The 26,834-nt window shown below is 36.6% G+C and overlaps 2 protein-coding genes across 4 annotated transcripts in view; both read right to left on the bottom strand.

The window, feature by feature from the left end:
* The window catches only part of GTF3C3 (general transcription factor IIIC subunit 3), a 45,946-nt gene extending 37,988 nt beyond the window's left edge, over nt 1-7,958 (bottom strand). For all 3 annotated transcript variants that reach the window (XR_011164862.1, XR_011164863.1, XM_069070164.1), the window contains exons 1-4: nt 7,500-7,958; nt 5,332-5,443; nt 1,518-1,705; nt 217-340 (exon numbers count right to left, since the gene is read on the bottom strand). Coding sequence is in view for 1 of the 3 variants with exons in the window: in XM_069070164.1 (XP_068926265.1) it covers nt 217-340; nt 1,518-1,705; nt 5,332-5,443; nt 7,500-7,601 (526 nt within the window). In the remaining 2 variants the exon portion in view is untranslated. The remainder of the gene's footprint in view (nt 1-216; nt 341-1,517; nt 1,706-5,331; nt 5,444-7,499) is intronic.
* A 14,751-nt stretch (nt 7,959-22,709) lies between these two features.
* CUNH2orf66 (chromosome unknown C2orf66 homolog) lies at nt 22,710-25,245 on the bottom strand. Its single transcript, XM_069070281.1, has 3 exons — nt 25,011-25,245; nt 24,366-24,676; nt 22,710-22,898 (listed from the first exon to the last, which is right to left on the bottom strand). The coding sequence occupies exons 2-3, from the start codon at nt 24,504-24,506 to the stop codon at nt 22,716-22,718; spliced, it is 324 nt and encodes a 107-aa protein (XP_068926382.1). The 5' UTR covers nt 24,507-24,676; nt 25,011-25,245; the 3' UTR covers nt 22,710-22,715.
* Nucleotides 25,246-26,834: the final 1,589 nt, after the last annotated feature.

The raw sequence follows: 26,834 nt of genomic DNA, 5'->3' as shown, positions 1-26,834 counted from the left end.
TCAATTAAATAAAGTAATTTTGAGTACTTCTTGGTCAATGCATGTATTTAAATAAAAGCATTAAGAGAAATGTCATCATAAATAGTTACAATTTTCAAACAATTGATATTTCCAAGATAGTATGAATGTCTTCTTCATTATCTGTTATGCTAAAGGACTCAAACGGACAAAATTTTATGTTCCCATGGTCAATATACAGACCCCCACATAAACTACCTTGTCTTATAATTTCCATGCACATCAATATGGCCTCTTCACGTTCACCTCGAGCAAATCGGATATTGGCTTCCCCCATGAGCCCTCTCAGAGCTCTAGGAAGTTTACTTCGAGGCCTTTTCTCCTACAGAAGAAAAAAGGCATTTACATTTGAATAGTTTAAGGTGCTACATATTAATTCAAAACACTTTAACAAAACTAAGAAATAATTAAATCAAAATCTTATATTTTAAAAGGCAACTTTTCAAGCTCCAGAATTAACAGTTCAGACTAAATCATTGCAATTTTGACTGACTCACTAATGAACTTTTATTAAAAAAAAAAAAACAGGAGAAAATTCAATTACAGAAAAGGACAAAAATTATCTCCTTAACAGTTTCCAAAGACTGGGGCTTTAAAAGTTTAAAATTTTAACTGAAACAAGTTTTGTGAATACAAAATAACTTTTTAAAATAATTCTGTGGACTGAGAGAGGGGAATGTGTATGTCTGTGTCTATGTGTGCTCGTGTGTGTGCATGTGCGCAACCTTGAGGGAGCCAGAAGCTACTAATTAGGATGCTCTTACAGGTAAAGTTAAAATACACCACAGACAGACCTGCAATGACACAATCTAACATAGATCAGAACTATAAATTTTCTTTTTCAGAATAAATTTTCTTATAACCCCAAATTTTCCTTCAGAATTTTATTAACTCCAAATATGTTTGCTTTCCATCCATTCAATAGCCATCAGACCTAGACTAGGATAGAGAACTGGAGAGAAGGTCTGGTAAAATAGGACACAAGACCGCCTCTTTCCTTCCTGCACCAGAAATTCTGAATCTTTTTTCCCCAAACCTGAACCCTCTTCATTAGCCTATTGCTGTTAATGGTGTCATTTGTTTAGTCAATATGCTAAAAATCTCACACTCAAATCTCTGACTACTCTATACCCCAATCCAGGCCTGTTATTCCCCCAAACATCCAAGTCTTGTTAATTCTGCCTTTCCATTTTCTTTCCCAAATGTCCCCTCATTTCCATTTCTACTGCCTCCACTCTAGTTCAGGCCTTTAATACCTCCCTTACTAGACTCCAAGGTCTTTCATAGCAAAGATGATGTCACACTTTTCTTTGTCATCTTCTTCAATACAGTACTTGGTCATGGCAGGCATGTGAATGCTTGCTGAAGTGTTCTTTAATTGAAATTTTTGTTGACTATGGCCCCTATTATGGCAATTGTCTTGTACATTTTCATGCAATGAAAAAATATCTACTAATTACTGAATCACCACTTTTTCTTCAAAATAAAAATCTACTTGCTTTCATCATTTTCTTAGTCTCTCGATTAAGGACCATCTCCAACACAAATACATCTCCTGCTGTGGGTTGTTCAGGTGTTTCTTCATCTTCTTCCTCCTCTTCTTCCTCTTCTTCCTCATCTTCATTTTCTCCAAGCATGGAAGCAAAGACTCTGTGGACTGATTTGCTGACTCCATCTGATGTTTCTCCTGGGTAAAGAGAATCCAAAACAAAACATGATCACTTTGATTTTCAAAAAAAGGTAGTCACTTCTAAGTGGATATCTTTACAACCTATTATAGTAATACCCTACTCATCCAGAGGTTAGACTTCTAGCAATCATAATTATTCAGAATACACCTGCAAACCTGTAATTAAGTTGGGGGAAGTGAGGAGAAGCCTATTATCAGCAAAAACAATAATTTTAAAACCATACCCTTTGCTCAATAAGAAAGGCAGTATCACACTCAGGCACACAGCTAGACAACTGTGTGTGAATTAAGGCAGCCAACTGTAAATAGAACTCAGTGATAACTAAGAGAAAAATTATAGAAAACAAACATGAAAGTATAAAAGCATATAGCAGTGGGATAATTCAGTATAGGGGAAAGTAGCAACAAACTTCAATAACTCCGCAGGCCATCCCAGTATTAGAGCACAGAACAATAACTGATGTTTTGAAAAATGACCTGAATCATCAAGAAATGGTTACATTCTGCTTGATAACAACTGTTTAAAAAAGCAGATATGGGTGTACATTTTTTTAAAGACTTAAATGGTTAAAATAAGTTTATGTACTTAAAGCATTAAGGGCTCTGGCCAAAAATATCATACCCAGCAAAGCTAAGCATAGTACTAAATGAAAAAAAAAAACAATGAACATTTAATGAACTGTCAGACTTTCAGATCTTTGTTAAAAAAACAAAAAACAAACCTGAACTTAACAGAAGATTTGACATATAAGAATCAAGAGAAATATAAGGTATATAACCAAAGACTAATTACAATTAGGACAGACTGTTTACTTTTAATATATGTAAAATGTATGTCTAAGATTGTTATTAGGAATTGAGTAGTATGTAAGAAAGTCTGAGGTAGACCTGTGTATGACATGACTTTAAAAAGTAAAATCATTTAAGAACAGGTAAAAGAGTAATTATTTTGTACAAATGAGGTGAGAGAGGAAGAACTGACAGAAGAATTAGATGGGAGAGGAAGGCTATTAGCTCTGGAAACCTACTTTCATTGGGAATGGGTTCAAGAGAGAACAATACATTTATATCTAGAAGAATACAAAAGTCTTCTAAATTCAGAAAAAAATAAAACTACTAAGGGGATGTGAAGGGCAGAGAAGATAAGGGAAGGGTGTCTAGAGGGGAGGATAACAGAACAAGTTAAAATCGGGGTATAGTTGGGATTAATGGGAGTGGATAAGGGAGGGATTCTTTGGGAGAGGAAATTAAGTAACAGGAGGGCAAAGTAGTGGGTAGAAATAAAGTAGAGGAGTTAGGAGGGATAGAAAACAAGAAATATGAACCAAAAACAAAGATCAAAAGTAGAATATACGTGTATATCTATCTATCTATCTATAACCACGTTTAACTGTAGCCTTCTGGGGCATTGGGGGTGGGGAGGAAGGGGGGAAAAAAGAATAAAGTAAAAAGTGCACAGTAGAGAACAAAAGAAAACTAACAAGGAAACAAAGAAAAGATGGACAGCTCTCAACACAATATACTGAATTGGAAATTTATTGCTATATATTTTGAATCCTCTCTTACATTCTGCTATGTACATGACATACTTTTTTTCTTTACTTATTTTGTATTTAAGTTTCAATATTTAAGTTTATGTTTCTTTTTCTTGGGTTTAAGTTTCAGTAATAAAATATACTGAAAAAAGAGAACACATTATCATAAAGAAGCTGCATAAAATCAAATATAATGCTTGATTAAATAAAATTAATACATAAAGGCAAAAAGTATGTTTTCATTAAAATGGCAGGATTTTAATTTTTTGAACAAAAATCACTCCAAAGTCTAAAAATCATAAACTGAAGTATTTAAATGATTACATTTTTAACAGAGAGAAAGAAAGGCTTTGTGCATAGGCTATGTGACCCCAGGCAAGTCATTTAACCTCTCAGTGTCCCAGGCAACTCAGTTACTGAGACTGTAGTTTCCTATACTGATAAAGTCACAAGTCTGGCTTTTAAAAACTGTTATTTGAATCATCAGGACCACAAAGTTTTCAAGTAAAGCAAAATGAATATGGCTATTTTAATTAGGGGGAAGGGAGTGGCATATATAAGGGGGAACCAAACCAGTGATTTCATTAGTTTTTTAAAAAACCTAGTAAGGAAACTCCCTCTACCAATCAATGCAGATTTGCACCTGTATTACAACTTAGTGTTTGAGAGCTGCCTAGGGCATGGGGAAGTTAAAAAAAACTTGTCCAAGCACAGAAGATATAGCACTGGCCTTGGAGTCAGGAGGACCTGAGTTCAAATTCAGCCTCAGACACTTGACACTAGCTATGTGACCCTGGGCAAGTCCCTTAACCCTGATTTGCCTCATAGATGAATAAATGAATGAATGAATGAAGAACTTTCCCAAGAGCACACAGATAGTAAATGTCAGAGATGGGACTTGAACCCAGGTCTTGAATCTCAGGTCATTTCTCTATACACACCAATGCCTTGCCTGTCTTATATAAGAATTTATTTGGCTTAAATGATAGTTAATTACTATAAAGTATATTGTATGAGTTTCTAAATTATTAATTTTTCCATTTCAAATGAATATATAGATCAATGACCAAGGCAAAGATCAAAATATATCCCAATGGAAGCATCCAATAACCCAGTCGGGTTACATCAACTGGTTTATAAGACATTTTTAAAAATTTCTTCATAAGATATCATGCATATAGACACAAGAGTAGCAAGATTCTAATAACATAGGACTGAAATTCTTTGAATTCATATGTTATATTTGGAGTCTTTTGTTAGCTACCAAGATTATGATAATCAAGACTCATAAAAATTTTCAATAAAATGTCATAAATTAATATAACAAGAAATTAAACTGAAAAGGCTGCCTGATAAAATTCTCCAGGTTAAAGCTACTGAGCTAAATGTAGATCAGAGGATGAGAGGGGTTTGGGGAAGGGGGTGGGGGGGAAGAAACAATCTGGAACAATTTAGTATTAGAAGTAAGTTACATTCTGGGAGTAAAGATTTAGTTATGAAGCAGCCCTAACTACAAACAATTTCTGGATAAAAGGTTTTAGTTAAGTATGGCCCAGAAGCCATTCTAAGAATGTTGCTGTTCAGTCATTTGGTCATGTCCAACACTCAGTGACCCCCGTGGAACATACTGTCCATGAGGTTTTAATGGCAAAGATGCTAGAGTGGTTTGCCATTTCTTTCTCCATTGGATTAAGGCAAACAGAGGTTGTTAAAGACGCGCCAAGGATCACACAGCTAGTAAGTATCTGAGACCAAGTTTGAACTCAGATGGTGTTCCTGACTCTAGGCCCACTGCTCTATCCACTGAGCCACTTAGTTAAGTACTCTAAGAATACAGATGGCTTTTCTTCTATGCACTAAAAAAATGTGGCTTTTATGATCCTAAAGAATAGAAACTTGAGGTGTAAGAAACATCCCTAAAGATGGCCACAAAGCTGATAGAAAACTATCATACAATGAAGTCACAAAAGTAACCATAATCGCCAAATATACAGGATATTTACCATCAGATGTTACCTTAATCACAAAGTAACAAACACTTTTATAATTCTTACTACATACTATAGTTATTAGACCTTTACAACATACCTTCATTGATATCTTGGCTCTGGGATTTGATAGAGTCAATTCCAGAAGAAGATGGAACCTCTGAGTCATTTAGATTTTCCTCAGCTAAAACTTTTCCTTTTTCCTGACCAGCCTGAAGGATTTAAAATTTATTAGTATAGAAAACACACACACAAAAATTTTTTTAGCTATTAAAAATTTTAAATGGAATACTTAATACTTTCTGTTCTTGACAACCTGTGTGTAGGTGTGTGATGGAGACATTAACTTCTAAATGCAATTTTAACAGTATCTAGAGTCTCAAAAACAAAGGGTTTTCTCTTCAGTTTAGATGATTATAATGTAAGAGTACAGTGGACAGAAAACTACAGTTCAAATTCAAGCCCTACTACAATTCTGTCAACTTGAGCAAGTCTCTAAATCTCTTTGAGCCTTATTTTCCTCATCTATAAAATGGCATATAATGCATGTACTACTTAACTCAAAGGTTTGTTGTGAGGACCAAATAAGATATGTATTTAGTGCTACATAGATAAATATAAGCCATCATGCCTATTGTTCATATCAGGCCATGCCATGGATAGCCAGTACACTGAATTAGATGAATAATGAACTGGGCCTAGAACTAAATAGGAAACACTAAGGGAGTAGATTACAGTTGGGAAATTGTACAATGCTTTTAATCCTAGACTACTTTGTAGTACAAAGATCCATCTTCTCAATACAAATGTTCTCCCCCATTCTGTGGTTGTTAAATTCTGCAATGCTACAATCTCTGAGAAATTAAACTTACAGGTGGTTCAACTGGGGAGTGGGTGGTTGGCACACGTGAATTCTCTTAGAGGATGACCTACATTCAGGTATAAGACACATCACTAAAGAAATGTATGATCAAATACAAAGATATTCATGTGGAATTCACAAGGGACAAAAGGTGAACAGCCTGAACACTACAAGAGTAGCCTTGAAATGGTTAAAAAAAAAAAAAACCTAAAAGAAAGCTTCCAGAAGGTGGAACCTTCATGGAGGATTTACAGAAAAACATGGATAAGATTTTAATAGCATGAGGAAGAATGAATGAGTCCTAATCTGTACCAATGGGAGAAATCCCCACATTAATAAAGTAACAAATCATATTATTCATTAGATATAAACAAGCATAAGTAGATCCTTCTGGTCATTTCATTGGTTAGATGTGGTATGCAATTCTCTTAAATGAAAAGGGCAAGAGATAGTAATTTTCTGGATAAGAAAGGTATGTCAGATGCTTTTAGAAAGGAGAAATGAAAAATGAAAACTCAGATCATTAACAAATGAATAAAAGAGATACCAATGTGTGAGCAAAGACTTTTCTCCCTCCTAAATAGATGTGGATTCTCAACAGAAGGTTCTAAGAGAACTTCAGAGCTAGAAGGACCTCAGAGATCATCTAGTCCAACCCCCTTACTGTAAATGAGGAAACATGTTTGGAGTAAATCACTTGTCCAAAACCACGAGTTGGTGGTAGAACAGTTATTATTACCCATATCTCAACCCCTGGTCCAGGGCTCTTTCCACAACCCTGGTCTGCTGATGTCAATGTCACTGAAAGAAAAATCCTTTAACAAGGATGGGCACTTTAAACAGGAAGAGGCAATTAATGTGCCTCCTCAGGAGAAATGGATGTCTATTTATATTCATAAATCATTACTACCGGAAGATTTTCCAAAACAACCGCTTCATTTTACAGATAAGAGAAACTGAAGCCCGGATGGGGTAAATAAATTGCTAAATTTCCTACGGTCGAGATCAGTGCGTGGGAGAAAGAGGATGGATCTGGAGTCAATCACTCCACTTCTACAACCTGGGCAGCCCTGGGGCGGCCCCTCCATCTCTCGGAGCCTCGAATTTCTCATCCCTAAAATTGGGGGCGGGGCAGACTCTGGATGATGCGTCTCTAAGGCGCCTTCCTGCCTGACACCCCTACACAGCAAAGACTCAAACCTCCTTCCACCCAGTCCCAGCCTACTCCGGCGCCCGCGGAGGAGCCAGGCCAAGGCCACGGGAGAGAGAGGAGAGGCGGAGAGCGGGACTTCCCCTGCCCGGCCGGAGGGAGGGCCCGGCTTCTAAGCGCCCGGGCTCCCCGCTGGGGCCGCTCCGCTCTCAGCCTCGGGGGAAGCGGGTGTCCGAGCACAAGGGCTTCGGCTCACTTTCTTCTCGCGGGTTTTCCTCTCTTCCCTTCGCCTCTCGAACTCCTCAAAGGAGATCTTCCCTTCCAGGTAATCGATCAGCTCGGGGCTGAAGCCCGACATGTCCCCGCTAGTCTCGTTCCTCTTACAGGTAGGACTCCGGGAGCAAGAGTGAAGGGCCACCGGCCTCTTCTCACGGCATCTACCACTTCCGGAAGAGACCGGACACAGCGCTCTCCTGAAAAGGCGCCTGGCAGCCACGGGAGCTAGCAGGCTAGAGTTCCTAGACAGTCTCCGCCCCCAGGATGAGTGCGCATTCCAGCCTGGGGGCGGGGTTTGTGACTCTCAAGGCAGAAGAAGGAGGTGATTCGAGCTGATGCAAAGTGAAGTGAGCAAAAGCAGGAGAACAATGTACACAGTAACAGCCCTAGCTGTTACTAAAGATGATCAACACGGACTTAGCTACTCTAATCAAGACAATGATCTAAGATAATTGTAAAGGACCGTAAGAGGAGAAATAATGTCCACCTCGAGAGAAAGAACTGAAGAACTTTAAGTGCACACTGAAGCATACTTTTTTCACTCTATTTTTCTTACTTTTTTCTTTTTTTTGCAACATGACTAATATGGAAATATGTTTTGCATAATTACACTTGTATAATTGATATATTGCATACCTTTTCCAATGGGTAGGGGAAGGAGAGAATTTGAAATTCAAAGTTGTTTAAAATGAATATTTTAAAGTAATAAAAAATAAAGCGAAAAAAAGAGTAGTGGGTTGCAAAAACTCCATTCCTTTGGAATGTAGTCTTCACTGAGGGGGTAGGGTGAGGTGGAGATAATGTTCAGGTAAACCTGGAAAGATACTTGGGAACCAGATTGTTGATGCCATTAAATATGCTAAACTGATTAATTTGCATTTTAATCCTATAGAGAATGGGGAACCACTGAAGGTTTTTGAGCAAGAGAGTAACTATTTTGGTAGCTTTATGGAGGATAGTATGGAAAGAGTAGAGACTTGAGGCAGAAGACCAGTTAGGAGGCTATTGCAGCACTCTAGGATAGGTGGTAAAGGTCCTGTGAGTGGAGAGGAGACAGATGTGAGAAATGTTATGGAGAATAAAGATAGAAAGAATTTGTCAACTGATGTGCTATTAAGAATGAAGGAGAAGGAAGAATTCAAGATAACTTTCAGATTGGGAATCAGCATGTTTGGAAAGGTGATACCCTTCACAGAAATAGAGAAGTGGCTTAGGAGGAAAGGAGTTTCCTTTTAGACATTTTTAAGTTTGAGATGACTATAGGAACCTAGGAGGAGATATCTAGCAGGTAGTATATGGTATGATAACCAAAGTCAGGAGAGAAATGAGAACTAGATATGTATGTCAACTATCAGGTATTAAGCACCTACTATATCCCATGCTGTAGGCTGAGCCCTAGGGATAGAAAGGTGTATGTGGGGGGAGGGGAAAGTTCCTGCTCTTAAATTGCTAATAATAAATTGGGGAGTTATCTGAAGAATTTGTAATCTTTGTCCCAAAGTCCATTGGTATGGAACTCTCTCCTTATTGGTAGAGATGAATACCCTGCCCTGTATTTGAGGTGGGGGGAGGAATTGATGAGAGACAAGAGAGCTCCAGCTTTTGCCAGTCCTCCTTCAGGACTCTTCAGGACCAGTCTCCTTTGGGACTCTTTAATGTGAGTCCCCTTTGGGGACTCATCAAGCTTAGAGTCTTCTTGATTAGTCAAGCAAAGAGTAGGTTCCAGAACTTTTGACTTATAGTTTCCAGAGAGAAGATGGAAGAGGCCAACCCCACTCCAGGTTGCTGAGAAGACATGAATGGAACCAGCAATCTCTAGTATGTCTCTATTCTAAGCTTACTACACTAGAGCTTTTGGGGAATTTCCTTTCAATGAAATCATAGACTCCTGCTTTTCATTGAACAGTTAGCTCACTCCCAATGGGAGCACACCTTTATTCTGTATTGACAGGTACATATTCTGCTATGTATATACCTTCTCTGATTTCTATTTTGCTATGATTTGGATAAATGGGTTTCTTTGCTATTTGCTATGTGCATTCATTGTGAAACTGGTATTTGGTGGGAGAGGATTAAAGCCTTATATAGAGAGCCTAGGGGTTCCCCTTTTCCCCAGAAATGACAAAGCAATAAGAAACTCACTCATACCTGATCATATCCACTAGACAAACAATATTTAAGGAACCAGAGAGATATAATTGCATTCCAATACCCCCTTCTCCCTGAGGAGAGCAGAATGGCTTCTGTCTCCAACTTCTTGAATCCCCTCCTGGCAGGAATTGAAGTCTCTCTTGGAGAAAGTGGCTGGGGGGGAGGTGTACGGAGAAGAGGCTATCCATGTTTATCTACAACATGAACAGCCCCTCACTATATGTGGGGTCTCTCCCCTATATATGTGAGACCCACTCATTCTGCTGTATATGGAAGAGAGCTTGTTGGAGAGGAGCCTTTAATCTTTTATTTTGTTCAATGGAGTAAAAAAAAAAATTAAATCAACAAACAACTAACAGTGGAATTTAGTATTCTCTCAGTCACTTTTGTGACTGAAGATGCCATCTGCTGTAGAGAATGATTTGTGAAAATCTGTTCTCTCAAATTTTCATTGGTGTGGTTTATTCTCGTAAAAATCTTATGTAGATGAGAAAGTAGGCATATGGGTCAATAGTTACCGATGTGCTCTTGATCATCTTTTTCCATCAATAATTCCACTTGTGATTTTTTCTTAATCATTTTCTATCATTCCTCCTTTCAAATCTCTTGTCAATCAATTTTTTATTCTAAGGTCCATCTCTATTCATTTGTATAGGCTGTTTATCATGCCTAGAATATCCTCCCTTTTCATCTCTACCTCTTTGTAATGGGAATGCAAATTTGGAAGATCTTCCCTGCCCCTAGGCTAAAATGCACCTGAAGTCTGGGGAGGGAGGCTTGTTTTTCAGTAGATACTTTTTGATTGGCCAGTGGGTCAATAAGGTTGTTACATTCTCTGAGCCAGGAGAAGGCTATATAAGCCCTGATGTGTAGCTTTGTTTTGGGACTCATTTTGAGAAGTGTTCTGTGATTTGATCTGAATTCTGGGAAGCCGTTGTTGAGAGTCCCCCGGCTTTGAAAAACCCAGATGTGGAAACCCAGATGTTGACTGGGTATGGATGTAATGGTTGGACAGTTTGGAAAGCTGTCTACTTGATCTGTTAATGTCTTGATAATTCTGTCTGTATATTTTGAAGTTTGGGGTGCTGACCTTTTTCCCCTGAACAAGGTAAACGATATATGTCTGACTGATTAAAGTAAGCTTGTTAACCCATTTTGAGTTGCTTTCCTTTAACAAAGCAGATCCAAGAACCTGTAATCCTAGCAGCCACCCTGGGAACGTTGGGGTGCTTGCTGCTACACTCTTGAAACCCCTAAGTCCTTTCAAGTCTGACCTGAGGTGCTACCTCTTTCAAGAAGTCTTTCCTGATTCTCTCCAGTTGTTAATGCTTTATCAACCATATTTTGTATATATCTATATACACATATTTATATATATATAATTATTTTGTATATATCTTGTGTTTACTTATCTCTGAACATATTATGTTTCCCTTGTAGAGTATAAATTATTTCTACTGAATTTCATAATCTTCTTTGAAGACTATGGATATGAAACATAACATTAATGTTGGACTTGGTTAATTTTGCCAAACTGTTTTTTCATTAATTTTTATTCTTTGTTATATGGGACGACTGTCTGAGAGGGGGGAAAACCAGAGGGATATATTGGGTACATTAGTGATAGAAAAGCAAAATGTAGTAATAAAATTATAAAAAGAAAAAAATGCCAGTTCTTTGAGGGCAAGGGCTATCTTACCAATACAATGCAGATGTATAGTAGGGACTCAGTAAATGCTTACTGCTTATGTCGTGCCAAAAGGAGCGAGCGAGCGAGACAAGAAACCCCCTAGAGTAAAATTTGGAAGTGGATTTTATTTTCCTCAGGACTAACTGGGGTCAGGCCCAAATCGAACAGTGAGTCTGCACTGACAATGTGCCAGTTTTTAAAGGGACGCCAGGTGGCCAATAGTTAGGTATTACGTAGGCAGAAACTTGCCGAAGCCAAGAACAGTGATTGGTCAGTACACACCGTGAAATTCCTGCGGGAGCCAAGTCTCCCTGACCTGGAAGCCCACCCACCTCTGTTAAGGTTAGCTAACTGAGTAAGCGAAGAGATCCTGTGGGGGAAGGGACGGGGAAAAATGGGGTCTTGCACAACAGGGAATTTACCCTAGGCTAAAATTCCTACTCATAGATCCATTGAGGGCGGGGTCATGCACAGCACTTAATTGATCTAAAGGAGTCACAACAAGTTAAAACTTCCAAAACTGGTCCAGAGAAAGCACAGATCTTTTAGAGATAAGCAACCCAGAGGTACTGTTTTGATTTGCTTCTAAATAAGTTAATCTTATTTCATATTACAATCATGCCTAAGTTTATGCCTAGTTAATGAGTATAATTAATTGATTTTCTAAATTAAATTGCATTCTTTAATTGTATAAATTAATCAGAATGTGATGTCATGGGCTTTTTTTTTTTGGGGTTTTTTGTTTTTATTCTGACCCGCTTTCATTGTTGTAGGGAACTCTTATTTGTGGAAATTCCTTCCTTATTTTGAAACAATTTACATGTAAGATCGTCCTAGAGAGATGCAGAGAAACACAGAAAAGTGAATTGATTTGTTTAGTGTCACACAGCCATTGTGTGAAGAGGCCAGGCTTGAACCTAGGTTTTGTTGCCTGGAAGTCCAGTCCTCTATCCATCACATCAGCTTGCTAGCAAAAACACGAAAAGAGAATTTTTTGACTATATACCTGCCGAAATGCAAAAGAAAGAAACCCCCAAAGACCACAAAACAATTAGATTTCATATTGCTATTTTTCCAACACAGAAAACACAGAAAGAGAATTCTTTATGAAACTGAGAATCTCCTTTTCCCAGCATTTACTTTAACAAAGCATATAATAAATTACATTACTTTCAAACCACCCTGCTTGTCTGTGTATCATCCTAAACTTTTATTCTCTCTTGCATTTAAAAATAAGTTTCAAGTCTCCCTGCCATTCTACCCTATTACCCCAAACAAGTAACTGGAAAAAAAAAAAGGGGGGGGGGAGGAAAAACCCTTGTAACCGGTGATGTGCTGGTAAAAGTTTAACAGCTGGTTGGGTGGGAGTGGGAAGAAGGGTGTCAGCCTGGAGAAAGAATGTACAACATACAGACAGACATGTAGATGTACTTTGTCTACAGACAACATACTTTGAACTTTAATCTGTTTCATTAATATCTTCTTCATCACTTTCTTAAGTGAGATAATCAAACAATAAATTAAGTCCTGATTTGTAGCATTTGTTTATTTCCTAAACGTAAATGCTCACACTGAAAATTTAAGAATTGGTTCTCCTCCTGGTTCAATCTGACTTGGACAAGTCCCTGCTTGTAAAAATAAATATGGTCGGACAAAACAACACAACACAATGACTGTGGCCAAAAATGTGTCTTTGCACTTTGTGTCTGTCACCTCCCTTTCTGGGGGTGGGTACCACATTTCATCATAGATCTTTTTTCTGTATTTTGAAGTCTTTCAAAGTTGTTTTTATTTCATATGTTGGTGCCATTGTCTAAATTGTTCTCATATCACTCTGGATCAGCTCTTACTACCCAAGATTCTTTGAAATAGTTTTTTGTCATTTCTTATCAAGCGATAATACTCCATTAGATTCATACAGTAATTGCTCACCCATTCCCTCATTTTCTAAGAGGCAATTTAAGGCATCCCCTTAGAGTGTAGGTTGGTTTTTTTTTCCGTTTTCATCTCACTTTCCACTCCCTTTAATCTCCTCTTCAGGATCATGAAGTTGGCTTTGCTTATAATATCCTCCCTCAACTACATCCCCATCTCCATTTGTTTCCTTGTTGAACTGGATTGTATTCCTACACCAAACTGTTTACATGTGCATGGGCAATCCTCCTTTTTCCATTTCAGATAAAAGTGAGATTCATCTCATGCCCTCTTCCTCCACCACTTCCTCCATGTTTGTATTTTCTTCTCATGCATCCCAATTATGAGAAATAATAAGTTCTCCCTCTTTTTCCCCTTTCCTTTTATCCTAAGGTATTCCTCTTTTTATCTCTCTTCTTTTCCCCATCTTCAAACCGGCAGAGGAGAGACAGTCTACTCCAGAACCTCTGTTTTTCACTTCTAACTCCCTTAATACCCTGAAAGCCCCTTGTTTCTTCTCCCCCATCAGAATGTTAGCACTACACCATTGTGTGCACCCCAAAAATTGTGTGCAACAGAAATCCTTACCCAAATAATACTCAGAGGTTTTCTCAAGGTAGGAAGCAGAAAAGAATGGTTTATTTACGATCTTGAGAAAGGGCCACCCCTCCTGAAAAATGATCAGGGAGTAGAAGCAATTTACAAAAGGAAATGGTGAGGTTATAAAGCCCTAACATGGAATCCTCCCCTATCCCCCCCTGACCCTTTTCTTCCATTGGCTGGAAGTTAGTTGTACAATCTAAGCGCAGCAATAGATCACCCAATGTACATTTGAGAAAGCACTTCCGTCCTTATTTGGCATATCTTGTGCTGAGGTGGCACTGGAGAGGGTCTCCATTGCTCTAAGTCCCAGATTCCTGCAAGGTCAGGTGACTTCTAAATTTAGGCCTAGTGGATGCTGAAGCCACTCTAGATTTGATTTTTCAGAATGGGGAAACTTCACTGCAAATTATCCCTCACACCATCATGCAGCTCCTTTCAACTGTTCAAATAAATTTACTTTTTTAGGTTTCTCTGGACTGTTAGGTTTGCATTTCAGAGTTTCTACTCAGATATGGTCTTTTCATAAGAAATATTTTAAAGTTTTCTATTCTATTAAGGATCTCCTTTTGTCCACTGTTGGTTTATATTCAGCTTTGCAGAATAAGATATTCTTGGTTGTAAGCTTCTTTCTTTTGTCTTTTAGAAGACAGTATTACAAGAAATTTTCTCTGAATTTTAGTAAAAGCTACCGTGTCTTGTGTGAGCCCACATTTCTTGGGACTTGTATTCCTGCTTATTGGATGCTTTCAGTGTTTTTTCTTTGGGAGTTCTGGATAGCTCTGATATTTCTGGAAATTTTCCTTCTGAAAAGTGATTTTTTCCTTTCAAGAGGTGACTGGTACATTCTATCTTTATTTTGCCCTGTTTCTAATAGATCTGGGATATTTTCCCTTTGTCTTCTTGAAACATATTGATCTGGCTTTTAAAAAAAAATCATACTTTTCAGCTAGTCCAATGAATCTTAAATTACCTCTCTCTTCCAGATCTCTTACATTGTCTTTTATTTTTTAAAAATCTTTTGGGTTGGGGCAGCTAGGTGGCACACTGAATAGAACATGGACCATGGAGTCAGGAGGACCTGAGTTCAGATTTGACCTCAGACACTTAACAATTGCTAACTGTGTGACCTTGGGCAAGTCACTTAACCCCAATTGCCCTGTCTTCCCCCCTCCAAAAAAAAGACCCCCCAAAAAATCCTTTGGGTTTTTTTCTACTAGTTCTTGTTGTCTTGCTTACTCATTGATTTCTCTTTGGCCTGTTGTAGCTTTCAGGGATTCCATTTCATGAGTAAAATGTATGACTTTCTCTTGTAAGCTACTAATTCTCCTTCCAAATCTTTCCTTGACCTTCATTTTTTATCCCTTCCTACATCTCTTCTGGCATTTAAGTAGTCTGTAAAAAAATCCATTTTTTTCTTTTGAGTTCCTGCTTGCAGCAGATATGGTATTACATTTTCTACAAGAAATGGAGAAAAGCAGAAATATTAAATACATCTTTTACAGACAAAGTACAATAAAAGGCTATTATATTCAATAAAGGACTTTTGAAGCAAAAATTAATTAGAGACTAAATATGACTTCATCTGGAAAAATAAGTTAAAGAACAAATCATGAAAACACTCAACAGCTTCATTAAAGATAATAACAACAATGAGACAATATACCAAAATTTTGAGGATGCAGTCTAAACAATACACATGAAAAATTTTCTATCTCTAAACACTTTTTATCAGTAAAAGAGAGAAAGAGCAGATTAATGAATTGAACATGCAAAAAAAAAAACCCTAGAAAACTAACGAATTAAAGATAGAAATCCTGAAAATCAAAAGAGTTTTCTTTTTTTAAATGAAACTATGTGAGATTAAGCAATTTGCTATGGATCACAAAGCCAATGAATGCCTGTGGCAGGTTCTGAATTCAAGTTGACTCTAAGCCCAGTACTCTATCCACTGTGCCACCTGGCTACGAACATAATCATAAAGGGAATATGTTGTTATCCCATTCTTTTCTGCGATTACTCCATTAAAAGATCAACTCCTTTATAGCTGAACATCCTAGATAATTCCCATTGCTTGGCTGTCATTCCTTTCACCTGGTTGTCCTCTTATTTGCCTGCTTGCTCTTGCTTACTCATTGATTTCTGTTTGGTCTCTTCTAGTTTTCAGAGATTCTATTTTGTGAGTAAAACTTATGACTTTATGAATAATCATTAATCTTCCATTTGCTAGGTATAGGTGTCCCCCAGGTCTCTATTCTGAGATTTCCTCTCTTCATGTGTACTCCTTTCTTTAGGGATTTTCCTGTGGAATAGATAGCATGATGAAAGATCTGAATTCAAATGTGGCCTCAAGTACTTACTAGCTCCGTGACCCTGGACAAGTCACTTAACCTTTGTCTGCCTCAGTTTCCTTATTCTGACACTTTAGATCTTCAACTGTGTGCCTCAAATCTATCTTTCCAGAGCAATCTCACACTATTTTCCTTCACAATCCCTATGGGACAGTCTGCTGTTTGTTCACTGCACTTGACCTATCATCCCCTATCCCCATATATTATTTATTGCTTTTCTTTTTCTTGTTTTCTTTTCTTTTTTTCCAATGAACAAAAATCCATTTTATCTCCCTTCCACCCCTCTTCCCTGCTGAAAGAGAAAGAAAACAAAAACCCTTTATACACATATGTATAGTCAGGCAAAATAAATTCCCACAGTGACCATGTCCAAAAAATATCTCGCAATCTGCACCCTGCTTCTTGACTTTTCCTTCTGGAGGTTGGTAAGCATGTTTCACCATGGGTCCTCTGGAACTGTGGTTGGTAATTGTGTTGAGCAGAGTTCTTAAATCTTTATAACATTGTTATTACATAAATTGCTCTCCTGGTTCTACTCATTTCTCTCTGCCTCCATTTAGACAAGTCTCCCTAGGTTTCCATGAATCTGTCCAGTTCTGTGCATCTCTATACAAGGCATCCTATTTGGTGGAATGCATTTCCCCCTCATCCTGCATTTCAGAAATCCTTATCTTCCTTCAAGGACTAGATTAGGGCCCATTTCTTCTATGAAGAGCCTTCCCAGATCATTCCCATTGTTAGTACTCTCTCCTTCAAATTTTCACAAAGCATTTTTTTTCCCCTGATCTTTCTTTTGTCCTCCTTATTATCTTAAAATTATGTATCTGTGTACCTGGTATATCTCCCTAGTAGAATATAAGCTCCTTGGAGACAGGATTTTATCTTTGTTTTTGTTAACCTCAGTCTTTTCACCACAGGGCCTTCATAAATATTTGTTGAACTGTTTTGACAAAAACACTGCCCATTATAGATGCATGCCATTATAGTTTCTTATAACGCCTCCTTATGGAAGAAATTAACAAGATTATGATGTTTTGATAGGTAATAATATAGCACCTACTGGTTTCTCATGACATACTAGGAAAAGCACTGGTCTTAAGAGTCATGAGACAGAAATTCTAGTATTAGCATTGCTACTTTCTATTATGTTCCTTGGGCAAGCCACTTAACCTCACTGTGCCTGTTTCTGCATCTGTAAAATTAGGGGTTTGGAATGTCTAAGCTTCTTTTCATGTCTCTCATTCTTTTGTTCTAATATTCTAAAATGTTCTAGTGTTCTAAATGGTTCTAATGTTCTAAAAGTCTTACCTAGATTGTTAAAGGGAAAAAAAAGATAATTCAAAGGATTTAGAAGTTGTTTTCGATAACTGCATGGGGTGAAAACATATTATAATCACTTGGTTCAAAGAAAGAAACAGTGACAAAGTTTTTTCTTCACTAACTTCTTTATTACTGATACTGAATGTTAACTATCCACAAAAACACTATAACTAAAAAGTACAGTAGTGATACCAGTTTCCATATTAGTTTTAATTCAGTCACTGACTTGGTGATGCAAGCAAACACTTGTACATTACTCCATATCCCTTTGAGAATGGGGAGGAGAAAGGAAAGGAGAGAAATCTTGGAGAAAATGATGGTGCTATTAAAAATTACTTTGTATCATAAATATGACATTTAATCACATGAAAATGAGAAGTAAGTATTCAGGCTGAGGGTATAATCCAGGGATCAGGATTAAGTAGAAGGAAAGGAAAAACTTCTACCAAGGTTCTGACCTCCTACATCTAATCTTGCAAACGCTGTGTGCTATCTGGGGAAGAAGCAAACTTATAAGGTATCTGACATGCTTGATATAGGTATGACATATAATATCTAATATATGACATATATAAATGCAAAAGTCATAATATAATAGTGGGAAAAACTTTAAATGCAAGAGCCATTATATAATAGTGAGAAAAACTTTAATGATTTCCCATTGGTTTTTCTTTACTTTTAAATTTATTCAATTTGTATTTTAGGGGGTTTATGGATCTTTATTATATCGTGTAAATATGTTTTGGGTTGGGTTTTTGGGTTTGTTTTTTTGAGGTAATTGGGTTGAAGTGACTTGCCCCAGGTCACCCAGCCAGTGTCTACAATCAAATTTGAATTCAGGTCCTCCTGATTTCAGGGCTAGTGTGCTATCCGTAGCTCCATCTGGCCACCCCAGAATATGGGTTATTTTTGAGTCATATTATGTAGAAAGAATGTGTCATCTTTTCAGAGCAGTAATCAAAATCAATGATGAGTATGCTAGAGACAATTTAAACTGGCTTATGAGAGTCAATTGCTAAATATTCATTGTGAACATTTAAACCTCATAACTCTGCAAACACTGCAAATCACTACCAATTGACTTGTTGTGTTTATTGTCTAGACTTGAGAAAATAATAGAGAAAGTGTAAGAAGTGGAGTTTAAACTTAAAAGTGTGTCATGTGTATAATCCTTATCACACTGATTCAAGTTTAACATCAACGAGACTTAAAATTCCATATTGGAAGGTTGAATGACAGCACAGTAAAATCTCTTTAGATTTGTGAACGTATGAGGCAATAAACACAAAAGATAACGTGTTTCTTCCTGATCAAAAATATTTTAGGAGTTTATGTTTTTTTGGACTTTTTGGTGTACATATAGTCACAGAAAACAACAACATCAACAACAACAAAACCCCACCATTCTCCACAGCTATATCTTGGGTTTTTTTAAACTGGGGCTGTGATTTCTTCAGTGTGGGAACCTTCCAGGGGCCAAGACAGGGGACTAACTGCTCTGCCAATTAGAGTCTTAGAGAATCCTTAGCTTTCTCATCTAGCTATATGGTTCTCCAAAACCACATTCAGTAAGTGTACAGGTGTGTCAGATATAACCACATGATTACTCCATGTACAGTGGTGGAATAAAAACCATTATAAAGAGTGAGATAAGAGCAGGTGCAGGGACCAGAAGTAGGAAAAGTTAGCCATATCTGCTATTCATTTCTTTTTCTACTGAGAAGATTAAAAATAGCCATCTGAAAGAAAAAAAAAACACATCATAAAAGGAGGACCTATCATACATTTTTCATTAACATAAATAAAAACAGTTGAATGTCCTTTAAAAAAAATTATTCGTTTTTCAATTCTTGATTTCCTAGCACAGATAAGTTGATATCACAAAATAAACTCCTAGAAAGACTCCTTAGTAATTCCACAAAAGCATACTCACTGTATAATTAGTTTTGCTTTGTTACAAGAAACCTTTTATGAAGCAAGAAAAAAATGTTTCTAATACGTAAATGTTTCTAATATAAAAACAAAATATCAATCAAGCTAAAAGTGGAGCAAAAAATGCCTTAGGGTCTACTGGAGGGGAAATGCCAGGTTAGGCTACCATGATTTTTCTCAGTTTCCATTATGGGAAGGCCTACCATTCCTGGACACAACTTATTCAATGTCAGAAAATTCATGTGGAAGAGAAACTTTATAAAAGGTATAAGTGATAGCTCTTCCGCCCCATAAAATATCTATTCAGCATCAGACAATGTGCAGGGCCCTTCAATCAAAGAACACAACTTGATAAATTCAACTTCTTACTGGATAGGAGCTTTACCTTAAGTGATTTTTGAAACTTTTAAAAATGCCTATATATTATTGTCCTTCCCCAATAACCTTCTGCCACTAACAAAAAGATTTCCCAATAAGAACAGACAGGTCCAATAAACATATCTGACTATGTACACCTCATTCCACACATGTATCTCACTAGTAGTGTGAAAAAGACTGTGCATTTCAAAAGTCTTACTACAGATTTAAGATTTCACTTCAGTTTATTTTTCATTTCAAAATTCTGTGTTCAAGTGCCTTCATTCATAGTTTTATAGCATATAAAACTGGTACTTATATTAGGTGAGTGAAAACATCTCCTTGAGATGTGTGGCATCGTGATTAGAGGACTGGACCTGGAATCATGAAGGCATAGGTTCAAATCCTACTTCTGGATGTGTGACCGTGAGCAAGTAAGTTACTTAACCTCTCAGTCCCAATTTCCTTATCTATAAAATGGGGATAATGATACTCATAGTATTGTTGGGAAGCTCAACGAAGTCAAACATAAAAAATGTTCTGTTAAGTTTAAAGATAATTATAAATGTCAGTTATTACAATTATCATGAAGTGTGACATGGTCTGTTTCCTCAGTCTGTTTGGAAGTATGGAGGGCAATTTCAATCACTATTGAAGTCCTTTCATGATCACCTTTTTTCCTACCTTGGTGCCTTTTTGCAATGTTATTAAGTAAGTCTCAACTCAAGTCTCTTAATTTGCAAGGAGCTTTTACCATTCCTCTCTAGTACTTTGCCTCTGAGATCATCTCCAGTTTTTCCTGTATATATCTTTGTACATAATTATTTGTGAGTTATCCCCTCTGTTAGATTGTGAACTCCTTGAGGACAGGCACAATTTTGTCTTTTTTATTCTCAGTGAAGTGCTTGGCCCACAGTTGGCATTTAAAAAATCCTCAATGATTTGATTTGGAAAATTGTTGATTTACTGACAGATTGATATCAATGTGCTGTTATGTACCATACCTGCCTTTTGGGAAGTCACAGCTGGGGTCAGAATGTTGAAGCAATGGGATAACTATAGAGTAGTAAAAGGTTGGTACTCACATCTCAAATGCAAACTTTTTTTTTAAAGTTTAATTAAATTAACCATTTATAGGAAAATTAACCAATTTAATTAATTAACCACCCATAAGAACAATTGACCTAATTAATTTTAGCCATATATAAGAAAAATGTCATGTTATGATCTATTATGATCATCATAATATATTAAAGTATTTTATTGTTGTTGTTCAAGACCTGTAATCTCAGCAGTCAGGGAAATCCTTGTGTGCAAACTGACTCCATTCCTACAGATCAGCAGCTTATCCACAATCTATAGTTTCATAGAGTTGCCTGGGGCACTGAGAGGTCTTGTGACTGGTCTGTAGTCATATAGTTAGTACGTATAAAAACATCTGACCCGAACACAAGTCTTTATAACTCTAAGGCCAGTGTTCCACATCTACCATGCCATCATGCCTTTTATGATATAGCATATTACAAAATCAAATCATATTCCCTGAGAAAACAACTTTATGCAATAAAAATCTGATAGATTTTTTAACCTATTAGTTTATATTGGTCTTTGCTTTTCCCCACTAAGCACAGCAGTGTTATACTATGTTTATTATGGCTTTTTTACAGAATACATTTATTCATTCAGGAGTGTCACATAACATATAATGAGGAGCTCTTAGTGTATGTCAGTCTCACCTTAAAAAAGAATAATAGGTATAATTTTTTAGTTGCTGTTAAGATCCCAGACTATTTTTATAACAAAAATCCTATACTTTTCCACAAATGAGAAAGTTCAAACCCAAGACCAAGTCAGATATTTGGCAAAAGGAGTTTCCTTAAATCTTTTGTCTTCTCCTTGGTACTGGTTCAATCAAATGGTCCTAGCACTCAATTTTATTTATTCCTTTTAATTATGTTTTTCTACATTACTAAAGTAAGTGTGTGACACACTCCTCAAAAAAAGTTAGCTCTAAGTCTTCTTTTGGCCTATGAACTTGTTTGTTTTTTAATTTGCTAACTGTATTTTAGTATAATTAGTTCCTTTTGTTATCCTATGTATTTCATTTTATGAATGTCTTGGGGCCTATGAACTTGTTTTTTCAGAAAAAAATTTTTGCTAACTTTATTTCAGTATTATTAGTTCTCTTTGAAATCCTATGTATTTCATTTTTGGGGTTAAAAAACATTATTCTGAAGTATCCATCAATTTCAGCAAAGTGTTAGTAAATTATTTTAGTATTTGATTATTTCTTTATTTTTTCTGTTTTATTAAATGTGTGCCCCACTCCTCAAAAAAAAGCAGCTCTAAAAAAAGTCTTCTTAAGGGTTCTTAACCTGAAGTCTGTGAAATTGCATTTAAAAAAATATTTTGACTACTGCATTTCAGTATAATTTGTTTCCTCCGTGCTTCTATGTATTTTGTTTTATGCATTTAAAATTATTATTTTGAGATTAGGTCCATAGACTTCACCATACTGTCAAAAGGGTCCAAGACACACAAAAAGCATACCCCTTCCCTAAGACCTGATATATTTCATCATACTTAAGAATGCTGTTTACAGTCATCATACTATTATTTTAATACATTTCTACACAAACATACAAGCATTAAAATATTACAATCAGTAAATCTCTTACATTTTTAAACTGGACTGTAAATAATCTTACTCCAGTAGAACTAGATTAGGTCTTAAAGATAATGATGATAATTAACAATGTCAACTTGTTCTTCTATGGAGAAAAAGATAACACAACTATTATCAATATCTCTTTTATATAATGGATCTTCATGTGCCTACTGGGATTGGGAAAAAAATGATCATTTTTACCTGGGCAGAGTTTCAGCCTCTGAAGTCACTGGAAAAGGAGTTTTTCTGCTCCTCATAATCTGTAAATGCAGAGGTCATGGGATCTGAGCGGAAAGAGGAAGGCCAAGGTTTCTCGTTGTTTATGTAGAAAGTTTTTGGAAACTTCTCAAGATCAAGGCCTCTTCTCAAAAAATATGCCTGGAGGGTTCTGAAAAACTGGATAAACAATTAACACTTTCAAAAATGTGTCAAGTAAAAAAAAAAAATGAATAAATAAATAAATAAATAAAATGTGGCAAGTATACACCTCAGCAAGTGTTTTCTCCGCCTCTTTTTCTCTGTTCCTGAAACCTATTTAGTGCTTAAAAAGGAGCAAGCCAAAGAACAAAAATACAATACACAGTATATAATTTTTTAACTTTTTACTCTCTATCGCATCCCTTCCTTCCATTTTTGTGTATATCCTAACCCCCACACATGATACCTACTACAGTTTGGCCTAGGGGCCCTCTGAACTCCCTTATAGTTCCATGATTCTGAGATGCAAGTGGCAGAAATATGGAGGTCATTCAAGTAATAAACATTCATTAAGAAACTACTATATGCAAAGCACTGCGTCAGATGTGAGACTACAAAGACAAAAATGAAACAGCCCCTACCTTAAGGAGCTCATACTGTATTGGAGGAGAGGACACGTACATATAGAAATATATACAAATACGTCTAAAATGACTGCAAGGTAATGGGGAGTTAAACAAGTGACTAAGGGAATCAGAAAAGGTGTCGTTTAAGAGTTAGCATTTGAGCTGAGCTTTGAAGAACACAGGTCTTTTAAGGGCACTACAATCCTGGAGTAAATTATTCTCATTTTCAGTACCTGTGATTATTGAAATAGATATTAACTTGGGCTTCAGAGTAATCAAAATTTTGAGTTTCTCTGTGGCAACTGCTAACAAAGGTAGAAATCAGTACCATTTGTGAGAGCTTTTTTCAGACTTGGACTTTTCAATGTCCTCTAGTTTGTAAACCCAAAAGACCCATGAAATATATTCAGAAAAATCTTCCATTGTTACATTTTTATCCTTTTCTTTAGAAAGTGCATATGTATGTACATATATATAAATATAGAGGAATATACATATAGAGATTTTTTAAAATTCCATTCTATTCTCTGTATTTGTTCATTTTAGTGAGACCTCATTTGATCTTTTATATAAAGTAACCATATTTCCCACATGACTCTACATTTAAAATATTGCCTGGTAACTAATGAAAATATGCTACCAGTTTTCAAATTTTCCATTGCATCTCTGAAGCATTGGGCTTATGCAAACTTCTCTTCATCATTAGGAAAATCTAATCTGGGAAGCAATTGCCTATTCTGGTCTTGATTTTGTGTTTGTATTAGAAATTGAGATTATATATCCAGTACATCAGCTGCATTTATGTGATCATCTTCACTCAAGAAAGAAAAAAAAAACCACATTGAAAGTGACCATTAGAGACACAGAAAAATCATCCACCAAGAGCAAAACTATCTAGAACCTAGTGGAACAACCTCATCACCTCAGTGGTTACTTGACACATATCATCACCACTACTCTTAACTAGAATTCATAATGCAGTGTATACAGAGGTGAACAGTGCCTGTAACTCCTTTCAGTCCCAATGAGATTGTCTTACCAGATCTCTGTTTCTGGGATTGTCTAGTGGTTTCCATTTCTCCTCTTCTTTCAGTGGGGCTCCCTGACCCAGCCTTATTGGCATAAGTGCTATGCACAGAGGCAGCAGAAGCATTCCCCGGGACATGCTGAAGAGATGCATAGAATGTAAGAAAGGAAGGATGGGAGAAAGAATGAGGTTACAGAGTTGGGAAGAGGAAAAGACAGGAATTACCAGGGAAGGGTAAGAAGAAGGAAAATAGGAGTACAAGAGAAAAGGAAGGAGGAAAAAAGGGAGAGAGAGAGAGCATTAGCCCCTGGAGAACTTTTCACCTACAAAAGAAGAATAAACATCCAGATGTTTAGTTTGAAGTAATCCATGAAATGATAGGAATTAGGAAAATACAGAAAACCTGACTGTGCCTTTATTGTCCTTTCTCTGCTACAAGCCCTCTCCCAAAATTGTTCTTTTAAATCAATAAATCCTGCACAGATCATGATATTTCTCCCTGCAGACCATGGAGTCTGAAAAATCCAAGGAGCACAAATGTATAGGATGCATATAGATTTGGGAAGCCAACAACATCACTCACAAGAATCCCAAATTGTTTTCTCCCATAGGACAGAAAGAAAAACCACACACATGTAGAATTAAAATAAAGCTTACCAGAGAGTTTGGCTTTGTCTGGTCACACTGTGTTATCCTTCCTGTGATCTGCAAGCAGAGTCGTCTGTACTTATATCTCTAGTGGACTAGCTGTGGGTGGGTGTCACTGACGTTAGCAAGGGGAGTTAAAAAAATAAAGTAATGATTCCATTTTTATCCATGACAAAAAGACCCTTGAGAATCTGATTTTTAAGGTACTTCAATGATCACACAAAATCCATTTGCTTTAGGAACTCAGCACACACCTCTAAGAGCCATAGAACATTTTATTTGAATTGGGCAAAAAATAAGAGACAAGACAGGTATTTCTTCCACATGAAAGGAAAGCCACTCCCTTCCTTTCTAAAATTAAATAAAACTTTATATATGCTGAGGCTAGGAATTTTATAATGATTTTCCTAACAAATAGAATGATCTTTTCAAGATACTTCAAGATATTTCAAATAAGCAGTATTTTTTAAACTAAAACATCTTTTGTTAGAAACAAAATTATTATTTACAGTCTACAAGGTATTGAGGACAACAAGAAGTTTTTACAGAGTTTTAACAATATAAATGAAATTAATTAATAAGGGAAGTAGTTAGATAGAAGATACTTGTTACTTTCAAATTATGCTCCTTATTGTGTTTTTATAACTTATAGAAAATTATGTATTTACTTCATAATTGTCATTTTTTAAAGCAAATATTTTATTTTTGGAGAAAAGTCCATGGCTAAATTCTTGAGGCCTTGAATGTCAGCATCTAAAGAGACTACAATATGATGGAGTAAAATAATATCTTCTTTGTATGATAAGCCTACTCAGAAGGTAGGCTTAGTGGTCCTTCATTCCAGATGCTATCTCCATGTTATATCTGCTAATACTACCCTAAGGCAACTAGGTGTCATAGTGGACAAAGTGTTAGACCCAGAGTTGGGAAGACCTGAGTTCAAGTCCAGCCTCAGACACTTATTAGTTGTGTGACCCTGGGCAAGTCACTTAATTGCTGTCTGCCTCAGTTTCCTCTTCTGTAAAATGGGGATAATAATTGCACCTACCTCCCAGAGTTGTTGCGAGGATAAAATGGGATAGTTGTAGAGCATTTTGCAAACCCTAAGGTACTATATACATGCTAGTTATTATTAATTATTATTATTATTACCTATAGCAAATGGCACCTAGTAGAAGAGTGTCTTTGGATCTCACCTGTTTCCTTTGCTCACCTTCTAAAAGTAACTCATAGCTCTTGAGAGTTGTTTGTTTCTGCTACCCAGAATACAGTTATTTCTTCCACATCATGACTTTCTCTATTGGCATAAGAAATTAAATGGGGATTTCAGGGGAGTTTTGTGGAAGCCAGAGATGACACACGAAAGTTAGCAGACGACAAAGAAAAAGTTAGAAACTCGAAAATGCATAAAATGTATGCCTAGTATTGTATAATACCAACCCAAATTTTACAATAAATTACTGTAAATGCCCCATAAAAGAAAAAAGAAAAAAATCAGACTGCTTCTCTGGTATGAAGGGAGGGCCAAAAAAGTTTATGAGGAATTTCCCTGCCAGGGTGCCACTGTGCCCCTTACCCCCTGAGGAAGTGATAAGTATATGTACCTTATGGAGTAATCTATGGCCAATAGAAGTTGTCTGGAAAATCCCAGAGAGCTAGGATACAGGTTTTCAGGGAAGGGCACCTCATCTTCTGCCAAACAAGGCATTGTTTGTTTGTCTTTTGTCCTTGATTAAAATGAGTGTAAATAGCAATTGTTTTCTGTTTGGTCCAGAAACTTTGAGGGTCTTCTCCTGCCAGAATGATATTTTTGTGATGGTAAATCAGGCTGTC

Source organism: Petaurus breviceps, unplaced genomic scaffold (assembly GCF_028583685.1).
Source record: "Petaurus breviceps papuanus isolate PSGF00001 unplaced genomic scaffold, PetGlider_PUasm1.0 90804, whole genome shotgun sequence".
Classification (NCBI taxonomy): domain Eukaryota; kingdom Metazoa; phylum Chordata; class Mammalia; order Diprotodontia; family Petauridae; genus Petaurus; species Petaurus breviceps.
This window is presented reverse-complemented; position numbering and strand designations above follow the sequence as displayed.

Excerpts from the sequence above, each read along its gene's own strand:
- CUNH2orf66 (XM_069070281.1), bottom strand. The coding sequence starts at position 24,506 with ATGCATCTCTTCAGCATGTCCCGGGGAATGCTTCTGCTGCCTCTGTGC. Across the intron at positions 22,899-24,365 it reads ATCCCAGAAACAGAGATCTG|TTTTTCAGAACCCTCCAGGC; the intron begins GTAAGACAATCT and ends TTGTTTATCCAG.